Source organism: Paramormyrops kingsleyae, chromosome 7 (assembly GCF_048594095.1).
Source record: "Paramormyrops kingsleyae isolate MSU_618 chromosome 7, PKINGS_0.4, whole genome shotgun sequence".
Classification (NCBI taxonomy): Eukaryota; Metazoa; Chordata; class Actinopteri; order Osteoglossiformes; family Mormyridae; genus Paramormyrops; species Paramormyrops kingsleyae.
This window is the reverse complement of record NC_132803.1, coordinates 26514461-26527436: the sequence shown is the minus strand read 5'-3', so window position 1 is coordinate 26527436 and position 12976 is coordinate 26514461. Positions and strand designations below refer to the sequence as shown.

Sequence of the window (12976 nt, the reverse complement as noted above, 5' to 3'; positions counted from 1 at the left end):
AATAGTTCCAGCAAAGTTTATGAAAACGCCAACATGTAGGAAACATGTAACAATACAAAATTGTGCAGAATATAAGGTAGAATATTAAATATTATTTATTTGCGGAAAAAATATCCGTAATTTGCTTTTGTTACAGTGATAATTCATATTATGTCAGATGACGCAGTAAGAGAAGGTCGAAGTATCCTCCTTCCTTTTCTGTCCCCTCAGCGGAAGTAGACGTGCTTGTCTATTCCGTTCCTTATATTTTTAATTTCACTTCATAAGGAACATTTATTTTCCCCTCCCCTTAGGATAAACGCAACCTAAGGCCAAAGCCAAAATGGACGACTAAACTTCCCATTATATTATTATCTTTTTTATTTTACTTCAGTTTAATGGACCGGATGATTGTCACCTCCAACTGTGATTCTCACAGCTTTGTAGGGGAGGTAAGCGAAATAATTTATTTTAGCCTAAAACGATATGACTGTTTAGAACATTATCTGCAACATGAATAAATAACTACCGTTTCTGTGTTCGCTAGGATTATAAATTCTACGAATAGCCAACCAACAGGTTAGCTACGTTATAGTAATAACAGTAGCGATTATTATTATTGTTATTATTATACTATTATTAGTGAACTGTGCCAGCTGAATATATGTCATTGTAAATCGGCCTATAACTGTTAATTAGCATTCTTGTAATGTGTGGCCATACTATATTTAGGCCTATTTAAATATGAGCCAGTGTGCATGTTAACCAGACGGTCTGCCAAGTTAGCAGTTTTCGATGAGTTTTTAAATGTCTTGGGTGTATAGTTTATATTCTGTTAGATGACATAGGTTATGGCTGTCGGTGTAACATCATGTGATTTCGCCGTCTCCTCTGTGCTTCTCAGACACACAGCAAGTTCCGGCTCTTATCAGGATTTAAAGGGCATTCATTTCCAAAACACAACAGTAGACATGCACAGTCTTCATAAAATAACAGCCTGAGAACATAAATATTTATAATATTTATTTTTTGATGCACTGCACAGAAAATGCCTTTTGAATTTTGGTCTGGTTTGGTGTTTGTGTAAAATTTGCATCAGAAGACACTAGACTACAGAATCTAGGGTGTCATCGATCAGCTGTATTAGTAGTTTCTCCTGTTTATACACTAGAAATGTATTCATAATCTAGTTTAATGCACTCACATTTTATTTGGTGTTTATTTGGTGAATCATGTACCTTAACTTATGTTGAATTACTTAAAAGCATTTGATGCCGAGACTAATAGCATTATTAACGTAAGTGACATGTATAAATAGCGGTCGTTGTCCTTTTACAGGGAGCTGTATTCCGTGGGGAGGCCGGCTTCTCCAAGGGTTGTGATGAAGTTTGCCCAGCCCTTGGAAAGCCAGCGGCTGTCATTTCTTTTGAGAAATGCAGCTTCTAGGGAGGTTCAGATGTGGAAGGCGTACGTGTCAAAAATCCCATCTAATCAGGTGAGTCTACTGCCTAAGGTGTGACCCAATGTTTGGATTAAGGTATTCCTTCAGTTCAGTTTCTCATTATGGCACAAACTGTGATTTCCAGCACAGCATGATTCAGAAAGCTTAATAAGCAACATTTAGTAAGAGTCCCACTTAATTTCACCATCTTGTTCTATTCATTGTACTGGGTGCATCGAGCACCTATTTGATTCAGAAAGCTCAGAGGTTTCTCGTAGTTGCAGCCAGATAGTGTGGTGTTACCAAGTAGTTTGTCCTTTGTCTACGGACTAAACAAGTAGCAGTTATTACCAATAAAATGTAAATTGTCAGAACCTTTAACTGTGTAAGCTCTAAAGTATACTTTAGAATATGAATTATGCATAGACATATAAAAAATAATAAAACACAAATGCAGTGTGCTTAACTGTATGGAAATGGAACCAGGACAACATAACAGGGCTTATGGGTATTGAAGTCTTTTATGGTGCAAGGTCGGACCTTGAACTATACCTATAACCAAGACAAAGTTTGATAAACCTTTAAATTCATTAGTCTCTCTGTTGTTTTTGTAAATATTTTTATATTCCTAATGGCATTCTACGTAGTTAATAGGATTTTTGGTGTATTAATAATGTTTTTATGTTTATGTTGACTTGTGTTCTTCATAACTTAGTTGTAGCTCTGAACAAAAAATATTAGTCTAGGACATTTATGTTAGATTAGATAAAAGTAATAATTCTGAGGCATAACTGAATGATTGTGACTGAGCAAGTCACTACTACTATTTTATTATGGTGCATTATTTTAAATTGAATTATTTAAAGTTTGTTAAGATATTTCTGATTACTACAGGCTTTACTTAAAAACGGCGACTGTTAGCTTAAGCATTCTTTCAACTGGATTCTTTTGTGCACAACCCTAAGTGCCATTGGGTCCTTTATAAGCATGATAAGTAGTCTGCTGGGCTGTTATGTACCCATATAATGGTTCTAAAATTCTAATGTTTTGATATCTGATTTTATTTTCGATGGTAATTCAAGTTTGATCATGGTTGAGTTTTATTTCTTTGTTAATAAACGTCATATTTTCTTTCTTATCAGGATACACATGTCTCGCTGCCCCAGAGGGATGAAGCTGTCAGGTGGCTCACTGACCTGCAGAAAAACATCAAGCTTTACCCAGAGACACTCTCCCTAGCCATCAGCATTTTGGACAGGTTTTTAACCACCGTCAAAGTAAGTTTTATTTAGTACTGAGGAAGTCCACATACTTTTGTACGACTAGCACATTTTCATTGTATGAAAGGTGATTTCTGACTTACAATGGTGATGTTTCATCTGTGTGGCCATACTTATATACTATATATATATATATATATAAAAATATATAGTGATAGAATGGGAAAGTGATGTTAATTTGGAGCAGCAGTACATTTTTAAAGATCCTTTTATGGAACTCACTGATTGGAATGCTTATATTTTGATGCCTGATTGGTCAGTCTGTGCTCTAGCACACAGTACAGGGAAGTTCTTAGTGCATTTAGACTAAGTGAATGCTAAAGATTTTGCATGTGACTGTGTCCCACCTTTCTCAGGCCCGTCCAAAGTACCTTCGCTGCATTGCCATCGCCTGCTTCTTTTTGGCCATCAAGACGGTTGAAGAGGATGAGGTGAACTGATCAGTTACAGGCAAACTTCATTGCAAATCAGTCTATGTTCTCTGAGTTTAAGAAAAGTCTACATCCATTTGTTAATTTCTTTGATACACTATATGGACAAAAGTATTGGAACACTTCTTAAACATTTAATTCAGATATTTCATTCAGACCCATTTCCACGGGTGTGTGAAATCAAGCACGTAGTCATGCAGTCAGATTTGCAAATATTTGTGAAGGAATGGGTCATTCTGAAGAGCTCAGTGAATTCAATTTGTAGGATGCCATCTTGGCAATAAGTCAGTTTGTGAAATTTCTTCCCTGCTAGATATTCCATGATCAACTGTAAGTTGTATTATTGCAAAGTGGAAACATTTAGGAACAACAGAAACTCAGCCATGAAGTGGCCGACCATGGAAAGTAACAGAGTGGGGTCACAGAGTGCTGAGGCGTATAGTGTGTAAAAGTCACCAATGCTCTGTTGACTCACTAACTGCAGAGTTCCAAACTTCCTCTGGCATGAACCCAAGCACAAAAACTGTGCGCGGGAGCTTCATGGAATGGGCTTCCATGGCCGAGCAGCTGCATGCAAACCTCATATCACCAAGCGCAGTGCCAAGTGTTGGATGGATTGGTGTAAAGCACATTGCCTCTGGACTCTGAAGTAATGGAAAAGTGTTCTGTGGAGTGACAAATCATGCTTCTTTGTCTGGCAGTTTGATAGACAAGTCTGGCTTTGGTAGATGATAGGAGAATGTCACTTGCCTGGCTACATTGTGCCAACTGTAAAGTTTGGTGGAGGAGGGATAATGTTATGGGATTGTTTTTCAGGGGTTGGGCTAGGTCCCTTAGTTTTAGTGAAGGAAATTTTTAATGCTTCAGTAAACCAAGACATTTTTGACAATTCAGTGCTTCCAACTTTGTGGGAACAGTTTGGGGGAAGGACCTTTTCTGTTCCAGCATGACTGTGCCCCAGTGCACAAAATAAGTTCCATAAAGACACGGTTGGGTGAGTCAGGTGTGGAAGAACCTGACTGGCACAGAGCTCTGACCTCAGCCCCATTGAACACCTTTTGGATGAACTAGAACGGAGATTGCGAGTCAGGCCTTCAGGTCCAACATCAGTGCCTGACCTCAGAAATGCTCTTCTGGGTGAATGGACAAAAATTCCCACAGACACGCTTTGTGTAAAGCCTTCCCAGAAGAGTGGCAGCTGTTATACGTGTCCCAATACTTTTGTCCATGTAGTGTGTATGTCTATAGTCTCAGGTGCAGTATCTGCATATCAGGATCTTACTGTTTTGTTTTTTAATAGGTGTGAGGCTACACCATACTGCCCCCAAAAAACTTGCAGATGTTACTACTCTGCAAATCTGTTCTACTATGATTGATATTTTAGTACCTAAGCCCAATACAATGCAGAATCACATTTACATTTGTGCGATTTTCAGTCAGAGGGAAAAGCATTATTCAAACCACAGTGTGAAACAGTCTTAGTGAGAAACACTACTTGCACACAAAATTATCCATGTGAATGGTAGTGATGTTCGATTCATCAAGGAATTGTTCTTTTGAACCTGTTCTTTTCAGTGAATCGGTGAAATTGGTTTTCAAATTTAACTTTTTGTACATCCACGGATTACACAGATCAAAGTCTTAAATTGTAAAAATCTAAAAATATTACACTAATTCCCTAATAGTACTAATATAATACTATCTTATAAAAACACACCATTTCACCAGTTGACCAGTCAATTAAATGTAATTGTCAACATGAATAATATCATAGATGGAGTTTCAAACTGGGTTACATATAGCAGCTGTTGGGGGCCTGCAGTGATTGCTGTGATACATGTAATCTAAAAAGACCGAAGCTGGGTGACCTAAACCATGTTGCCTCTCTGCAGTGCATCCCGTCCCTGCAGGATTTGGCTAAGACCAGCAGATGTGGCTGTTCTCCATCTGAAATCCTGAGAATGGAGAGGATCATACTGGATAAACTCAACTGGGATCTGCACACAGCAACAGCGCTGGATTTCCTGCACATAGTGAGCCATAGCCTCCCTTTCGTTTACACGTTTTGATTACATTTCAGTGGAAGTTCAGTTTTTTTTTTGTTTGTTTTAGATCTTCATTTTCTAAATGTTTCCTACTGTAAATTCTATGTGCTAGATGGTGTGAGCTACTCATCTAGTGCCTTGCATGCATTTATATAACAACATTTGTTGTTTATTGCAAATTGATAACATAGGAATATGCATATAATGTGCATTATATTAAACATATTTTTAATCAGTATTTTGTTCTTGTTACACTTTGAATAGGATTTCAGGGCACACTAAATCATATGTGTAGTTTTGACGAATGTGCCCTGACACGCTCCGGGTTGTGGGCCTTTTCCTACCCCTGCGTGTGGGGAGTATGTTCCTCCTGTATTTGCTTGGGTTCTTTATGGTGCTGCAGTTCCACCATACAGTCTGAAAGTATGGCTTAGATGAACTGGTGTCCCTAGGTAGTGTGCCTTGCGACTGACTGGCCCCCTGCTACTTGTGTGGTGTTAGGATAGGTTTCAGACTTCAGTGGTGAAGGAAAACCCGAAGTAGCTTTATAGTATAAAAGGTCAATGTTAGATAAGTGATATATTTTGTGGAATTTAAGAATTTTGTTAATATGCTCAGTATTTTACCTCAGAGAGACTGATTCCATGAATGTTCATTATAGTTAATGTAGGTAACATTTTGGACACTAGTTAAAATATTTATGCTATGGACAGGCACTGGCAGTTCAAGATGGCAATGATTTCACATGCTTTTTTTTCTATTTTAAACATTATACATTAAGAGATTCGGCAGAAACAAACATATACACAGTCACGATGTTTCAAACATTCATAAAGCTTCATCGGAAGCAGAATTTAAGTTCCGTTTTGTGTAACCGTGAAATAAAAGCTACATGCATTTTCATACAATGCTGTGATTTAGGGAAGTCACTGTTTACTCTCATCGTACCTTCCATGACAGTTCTATGCGATGATGCTGTCGTGCGAGTGCCGTCTCCCTCTGGGTCTGCTGGGCATGAATGCTCCCCAGCACGTCTCGCTGCTCACTCAGCAGCTGCACCACTGCCTCGCAGACCACAGGGTGCTGCAGATGAAAGGCTCCATGTTAGCTGTTGCCATCATCAGCCTGGAGGTCGAGAAGTGCTGTCCTGATTGGCTGGCTCTCACTATCGACCTGCTCAAAAAGGCACAGGTATGTCCTGAGAGCAGTAGCATCTCTGTCCTTACAAAACATATTCATCTAACACATTCGCCTGACAATGGATTTCTGCTTAAGCCATGTTGTGTGATACTGCTGACACTCAGGCAATTATTGTACTTACAGAAAATTGTACTAATTATCAGCTAACTAAAATGTTATACTTTTGTAGTTGTGCTGTTTACATGTTTTGCATATGGCAGCTTTTCACGCTTAATATGACTATTACTCTTTAGTAAAAATTAGTATTAGCTTTGTTGTTAAATTGTTTAACATTTATACATATTTAAGTACGTGGGGTGGTGACACTGAACCAGTAAATTCAGATTATATTATATTGGCTATGAGGTATTAGTGCTTTTATAGTCAAAAATCAAAAATAAATTGGAAGGTATGAGTATAGTTTCTGGGCAAATTTGGAGAAAAACTATATATTCTTGGTAGTATTATGCAGAAATTCTGGGTGCTAATTAACTGAATGTCTGCTGTGCTTCTCAGATCGACAGCTCCCAGATAATCCAGTGTCGAGAGCTGGTTGCACGTTCGCTGCCTCCACACCAAGCCTCCTTGCCTCCCAACATTCTATACATATACCAGCCCCTGCAGCAAAGCCAAGCGTCTTGCAGTTGGGGACCCCCACTGTCCCAGCACCACCTTCCTGGCTCACCCCCCTTGTCATCTCGAAGGGGCAAATGGGTCCACCTTTGCCCCGGCCTTGCTCGGCCCTGCGTCCCAGGCCGTCTTCGTAACCGGCCTCTCCATTTGTCCCGCAAGCACTCTGCCAAGCGCAAGGTGGAGGAGATGGAAGTGGACGAGTTTTACGACGGAATCCGATGCCTCTACAGTGAAGACGGCAACCAGGAGGGGGCAGCGGGGGAGGGGCAGGGCCTTGCCTGCAGCTCCTCGCTGGGGTGGCAGGACGGCAGCCTCTCACCCTGCCCCCCACTGCAACCCGCCATCAGTGTCATCTAAAAGAGAAAGAAAACAGGCCTTCTCTTAATAAATAACGTGCAGAGCAGAAGACAAGTCCACAGTCATAGGCGTTATCTCTCCAGGCTAGACTGAGCCAAAAATACAAAAAAATGCTTCTTATTGATATTTAACTTATTTGTTAAGCACCAATTAAAAAAAAAAAAAAAAAAAAAAACTAAGAAAAAAACCCATATATACCTTTCTTTCTTTTTAAGATAGCGTTGATTTCCACGATTCCTGAAATGCCTTTAAAATTTCATGTCTCCTGTGTTACGGCTTTTCCCACTGCATATTGTGCATATTGTATTGTGTTGTTTCAAGCTATTCATGCGACATGCTTGAAAGAATGTGGTACATTGTGTTGTCAATGTGAGCAGTTTGCTGGTCCCCACTTAAATGAATAGTCTGACTTTGTTTCGTCTTCCACCGCTCGTTGAGCAAGTGATCCTTAGTATGTTTTAGGAGTTCGCTGAAAGTGTAGCTAAGTGTAGCTACTAGCTAAGGATGCAGCATGTTCTTATCACTGTTAAAGAAGAGGATCCATGATAGATGAAATAAAAGCAATGCGATATGTTGCACTGACCGGAATCCACAGCATTTTCCATTGCGATTTATATGCTAGCTCACTGTCTAATAAAATGATCTTTCTATGCCAGGTCATGATAATTACCTTTGTACTGTGGAAATCTCTGGGGCACCAATAAAGAAACAAACCCAAATATTATCCTGGTCTTGTGCTTTAAATTTTAAAGGAATGGTAATACTGTAACTAGAATGCTATATCTAGAGGAATGATTCTAATTTTCGCGGTCTTGAACTTGCAGATTTTTTTTTATCTATCTAGTAGATTACGTGATGTCATTTAATGTTATTCTTGTCTACGTCTTAGATGTATAGCAGCGTTTCCTGTGAAAATTTGAAAAAAAAGATGAATGGTTAATCAATAATAGTAGTCTGTCTAAACTAAAGTATAAAAGAGTGTTAGAAAAAAAATCAAGTTTAGCTCTAGATCACGGGTAGCTATAGTTATGGAAAAAAGCTGAATTATGTAACCCATAATTCATAGCAAGGCAAGGCAAACAGGTCATTCAAAGTGCTTAAAATAAAAGCAAGTAACAGGAAAAATTAAATGGAAAATTAAAAACTAAAAAAAGTAAAAGACAAAAACTAAATAAAAAGCATAAATATTGATTAGCAGTCCTGTTTTACCTGGAAGTGAAGAAATTGATTTCCTGCTCTCTAATTAAAAGCAAAATCATTCATTATATATAATAATTAAAATTGATGCCGCATAAATTCCTACAAATAATTGAAAATGTTTATAGTAAATATCATATGACGGTGGGTGACTCAGGTGCGCTAAGCGGATGCAGGTGGAGCAGGCAGCACGGCAGGGGAGGGGTTACATGCACTAACTAACTTGCAATGTTTCTAACTTTGGGCGCAACTTCGTTCCTGGTTCCGCCAGTCGACATGGCCTCTGAATTAAGTCAAGACGCCGTGCTACAATTTATTCTTAGCAAAAATGGAAGAGTCAAAAACGCCGACCTTCTGACGCACTTCAGAACTTTCCTTAGAGAGGACGACAACAAGGCGCAGAACAGAGAATTCTTTAAAAAATTTGTCAACTCTGTGGCGGTGGTTAAACAAGAGGAAGGTGTGTCATTCGTTGTGTTAAAGAAGAGGTACACGGTGCATGTCGGAGACGCCGTCCCCACTCCGAAAGCGTACTGGGAAAGGGATAAAAAATCTAAACAAACAGGATTTTCCCCGCAAGAGGAAAACGGAAACCTGGAGAAAGGTCAGGCTTTACCTCAAACTAAGTTTAAATTAAATACTCAACCAGTGTCACACACAGGGTTTAATGCGCTTCGAAGCACTAATAATATTTTGCCGTCTGCTGGGATTATTACCAATGTAGACAATGCTCGCAAAGACAAACGTGACACAAATCCTCCGTTTTCTACTTTACATACGTCAATCACCAAGACCGATAGAGTTACCGAGAACCGCAGCTGTACTTTGAAATTGCCTGAAGCTAAAGTGTTATATGGGGTTGAGAAACCACAAGATAAAGAGTGCGATAAATCTTTTGTTGCCCCAACAAATACTGGACAAAAACATGCAAGCATCGCTAAACCGAGACCGTCCGAACCTTTGCACAACCAGAAAGCGACATTTTCCCAGAATTATCCATACAGCAGCAGTAATGTCTCTCTGGACGAACCTGCAAAACCAAGTGTCGTGGATGAAGTCGAAAAAGAAATCAAACGTAAAAACTTAGAATTTTCAAGCTCATTATGCCCTTTAACTGTAAAAACCAGAAATATTTCGCAATCGTCTTCTTGTATTTTGAATTGTCACAAAGATTCGGATGACACAGGAGCGACCCCCAGCCATGGAAGCCAACCAGCACCTGTAGAGATCCTTGAAAGTACCAGATCCCATCAGCAGGAAGACAGTGTAGCAGCTACAATGAACCCCCATCTTTCCTACCACAGCTTACCACCAGAGAGCCCTGGGTCCTCAGTGGACAGCTATTCAGAAATGTATCGGACTGGACTTTCTGCCAGTCACGGAGATCTTTTGTTACCGTCTTACGAGAACTCTGAGTGGCCTGAGAGGTTCCACAAAGACCAGGATTGGGCCAGTGATGAAAGCCTCAATTTCAAGGGACTCTCAAGTGGGAAACAGAAAGTATATGAGATGCTTCATCGTGCCCTGGAGCCCAAGATGGCTTTGCTGCATCGCGCAGAGAGAAAAGTGACCCCCTATCATCATTCTGCTGGTTACCTTAACGATGTGCCCAGGGCAGATCAGTCTGGATCAGAGTCTGGGCTCCCCGTTCCACTGCATACCAAGAACCGGAAGTCCAGTGCATTCCAAAGCAGGATGTGTCGTAGCTTGGGAGCTGACCTGGACCAGCCATTCCATGATGACGTAGTGTCCGCAAGGAAGAACAGGCTCTACTTGCTCTCCTCATCTTTAAGCATGAGCTATCTAAGTCGACCCTCCCATTTAAATAGATCTGGGGATGTTGCTTGTCCTGATCACAAGGTCTCCACAAGTGAGAGTACTTACTTCCATAGGAACACCTTAGTGCCGTTAGAATCAAAAGAACATGACTGGTTGGTCAAGGCAGCTTCTGGGTGCTGGACTGAAATATACACTCTCTTTCGAGAGGATCCGAGTCTCTTAAATAAGAGGGATTTCATTTCAGGATACACAGTGCTACACTGGATTGCGAAACATGGAGATCATCGTGTTCTTAATACTCTGTGGTATGGAGTTAGTAAAGCTGGACTGAACTTTGATATTGACAGTAAAACAACCTGCGGATACACCCCGTTACATCTGGCAGTCATCCATGGACACCGGAAGCTGATCCGTGTTCTAGTACTTAAGTTCAAAGCCAAAGTATCATTGAGGGATACTAGTGGCAAGAAAGCGTGGCAATACCTTGGCCTCAATGGCTCCAGGGATCTCCTTGAGTTGCTCGGAGCTCCAAAGTTGAAGACTGCACATGGTAAGATATTTGGGTACTCTTCAGAGAAGCTGCTGATACAGCCAAACAGCACGAGTCCCTCTGTGAAGAGGCAGACCTCCATAGCTGCAATCCTCAAGCATAAATCGCTACTGAAAATCCACGCTCATTCAGAGTCTTCTGTATAAACACAGCCGTTAATGTTTTTTTTTTTTTTTCCCCCCCCCCCCTCTTTTTAGCATATTTCTGTTGGGTTCTGATGACATCTGTTCTGATGTCATTGCTGAAAATTAACATTGTACTAGTATTATACAATTATTACACAATGCATACCAGTTATTAATTCTGTGATGTTTAACACCTTTGTGACTTTGCTGTGTAATAATGCATCTGCTGCATCTTTTGTTTACAATTATAGGTTTTTCCCAAAAAATATATATATACTTTATTCATACCCAAATCTTAAGTCTTTACCAATTAATATGCAGCTTATCGGCTCATCTACTATAATGGATATGACATTTAATATTTAGTGGTAGAAATTTTATCCATCTTTGCTTCAGTATAAAGCTTCCACTGTATTTTATGTTTGCCTGAGCTGCTCTAAACATTGTTGTAGTGCTTTACTGCATAACACCCTACATAAGTGGTACGTCATTTTTTTTTCTGAAGAGGAACCCATAATTTTCTTTTAGTCCAGTCAATGTTTCACATAGTTTTTTTTATAATATGTATGAACCTAGCAGCTAATGTGAAGGGTTTTGCAACATTAGAATTTTATATGGAAAACCCTTGGTGGCTGGATGCTAATTGCTCAGCATACAAACAGTAATTATCTTTGCTGGTGTTCCAGGCTTGCAGTGACTGACAGGGACTCAGTGATTCATATTCGAAAAATGTGACCTGTATTCTGTTACTGCTGCAGGATGCACCCTACTAAGGAAGTTTCAATGGCCACAAAGATAAAATTCCGTATAATCAAAAACTAGCTATGTTGCCTTACCACATAAACGTGTGTTTCCATGCAGATCATTTTGCATGTGCCAGAGCTATTTTTGTTGACTTTTACTTTTGAACCTTAATATGTGGTGTCTTGCATATTTCATATATGTATTTTATTTTTAAAGGTTTCGTATAAATAAATCCATATAATGTAAATGTGTACAACCGATGTTGAAATTTTATTCTGCTTTTTATCGTCATTAACTACAATCCATATTATGCGCTTTTCCCATACTTTTTTTAAAATCAAAAATAATGCAATTAAAATTTCTATACAGGCAAGTTATTTCTGCAAAAGATTTTATGGTTGTCATAATATTGATCATACCTCCCAAACTCATACTCTCTCATTTTTTCTCTCTCTGTGTGGACATACAATTTAACTGGGAAATAGGAAATACGAGAATATCATATTTTATTAAATGTGTTGCATTTGGCGCTATTGAGTGTGCCTACACCTGAATAGCAAGCCCTTGTATTCCAAATGTCTTCATTATTGTGAAGTATTTAATTCCTGGAAATATTCTTTCTTCATTGGTGTGTTTCAGAGGTTTGGACTTATCCATAGTATTTAAAAGCATCCCCCTGTATTCAAACGCTACGCTTACCCCAGGAACACAAGGACACCAACAGGATGAACGTGTCATTTTTTCCAAGTGTCATACACCACTGAGCCAAGTTGACAATTAGTTAAAGTGCAAGGCGGTTTGTTCAGTTTTTTTACTTGCTATGATATGTGTGTCGTTGTATTAGGCGTTCAGAATGCAAACTCCCTTGGGCAGTTTAACGGAAAAACATTGTCTTGGTTTTGATGCGTACTGTGAGGAGAATGATGTAAGAGAGTGATGTAAAAAAACAAAAGTAGGACATTCACCTGAATACTCAGTCTCAAGAGAAAATCATTTCCTGTGTTTAAGTTGGATTGTTCTGCACATGTACTTATTTGTAGTAAAAAGAATACTAAAACATTTTGTAGAAAGAAAAGCCTACCTTTCAGTGGTAAATTTAATATAAATGATGTATATCAAACTTTAGTATATTTGTATTTACAGAAAATGAGGGTTTTGCTTTTTATATCATCATTGGCTATACTTGGCAAAATGCATGTGGTCCCCTTTGTTCACATATAATTAAATTCATTTTAA

General features: G+C 39.1%; 2 protein-coding genes across 2 annotated transcripts; both read left to right on the top strand.

Annotated features, from left to right (window-relative positions):
* The first annotated feature begins 177 nt into the window (after nucleotides 1-177).
* ccni (cyclin I) lies at nucleotides 178-8064 on the top strand. The gene is made up of 7 exons (XM_023828692.2): nucleotides 178-431; nucleotides 1318-1474; nucleotides 2563-2697; nucleotides 3057-3131; nucleotides 5024-5164; nucleotides 6137-6367; nucleotides 6872-8064. The coding sequence occupies exons 2-7, from the start codon at nucleotides 1361-1363 to the stop codon at nucleotides 7343-7345; spliced, it is 1170 nt and encodes a 389-aa protein (XP_023684460.1). The 5' UTR covers nucleotides 178-431; nucleotides 1318-1360; the 3' UTR covers nucleotides 7346-8064.
* Nucleotides 8065-8192: 128 nt separating this feature from the next.
* On the top strand, nucleotides 8193-11996 carry LOC111852592 (ankyrin repeat domain-containing protein SOWAHB). The gene has a single exon (XM_023828690.2). The coding sequence runs from the start codon at nucleotides 8771-8773 to the stop codon at nucleotides 11015-11017; it is 2247 nt and encodes a 748-aa protein (XP_023684458.1). The 5' UTR covers nucleotides 8193-8770; the 3' UTR covers nucleotides 11018-11996.
* The last annotated feature ends 980 nt before the right edge of the window (nucleotides 11997-12976 follow it).

Bases quoted from the DNA above. Each gene is read 5' to 3' on its own strand.
- ccni (XM_023828692.2), top strand. From the start codon at position 1,361: ATGAAGTTTGCCCAGCCCTTGGAAAGCCAGCGGCTGTCATTTCTTTTG. The intron at 5,165-6,136 runs GTGAGCCATAGC...CTTCCATGACAG, and splicing joins CGCTGGATTTCCTGCACATA to TTCTATGCGATGATGCTGTC. The intron at 6,368-6,871 runs GTATGTCCTGAG...TGTGCTTCTCAG, and splicing joins ACCTGCTCAAAAAGGCACAG to ATCGACAGCTCCCAGATAAT.
- LOC111852592 (XM_023828690.2), top strand. From the start codon at position 8,771: ATGTTTCTAACTTTGGGCGCAACTTCGTTCCTGGTTCCGCCAGTCGAC.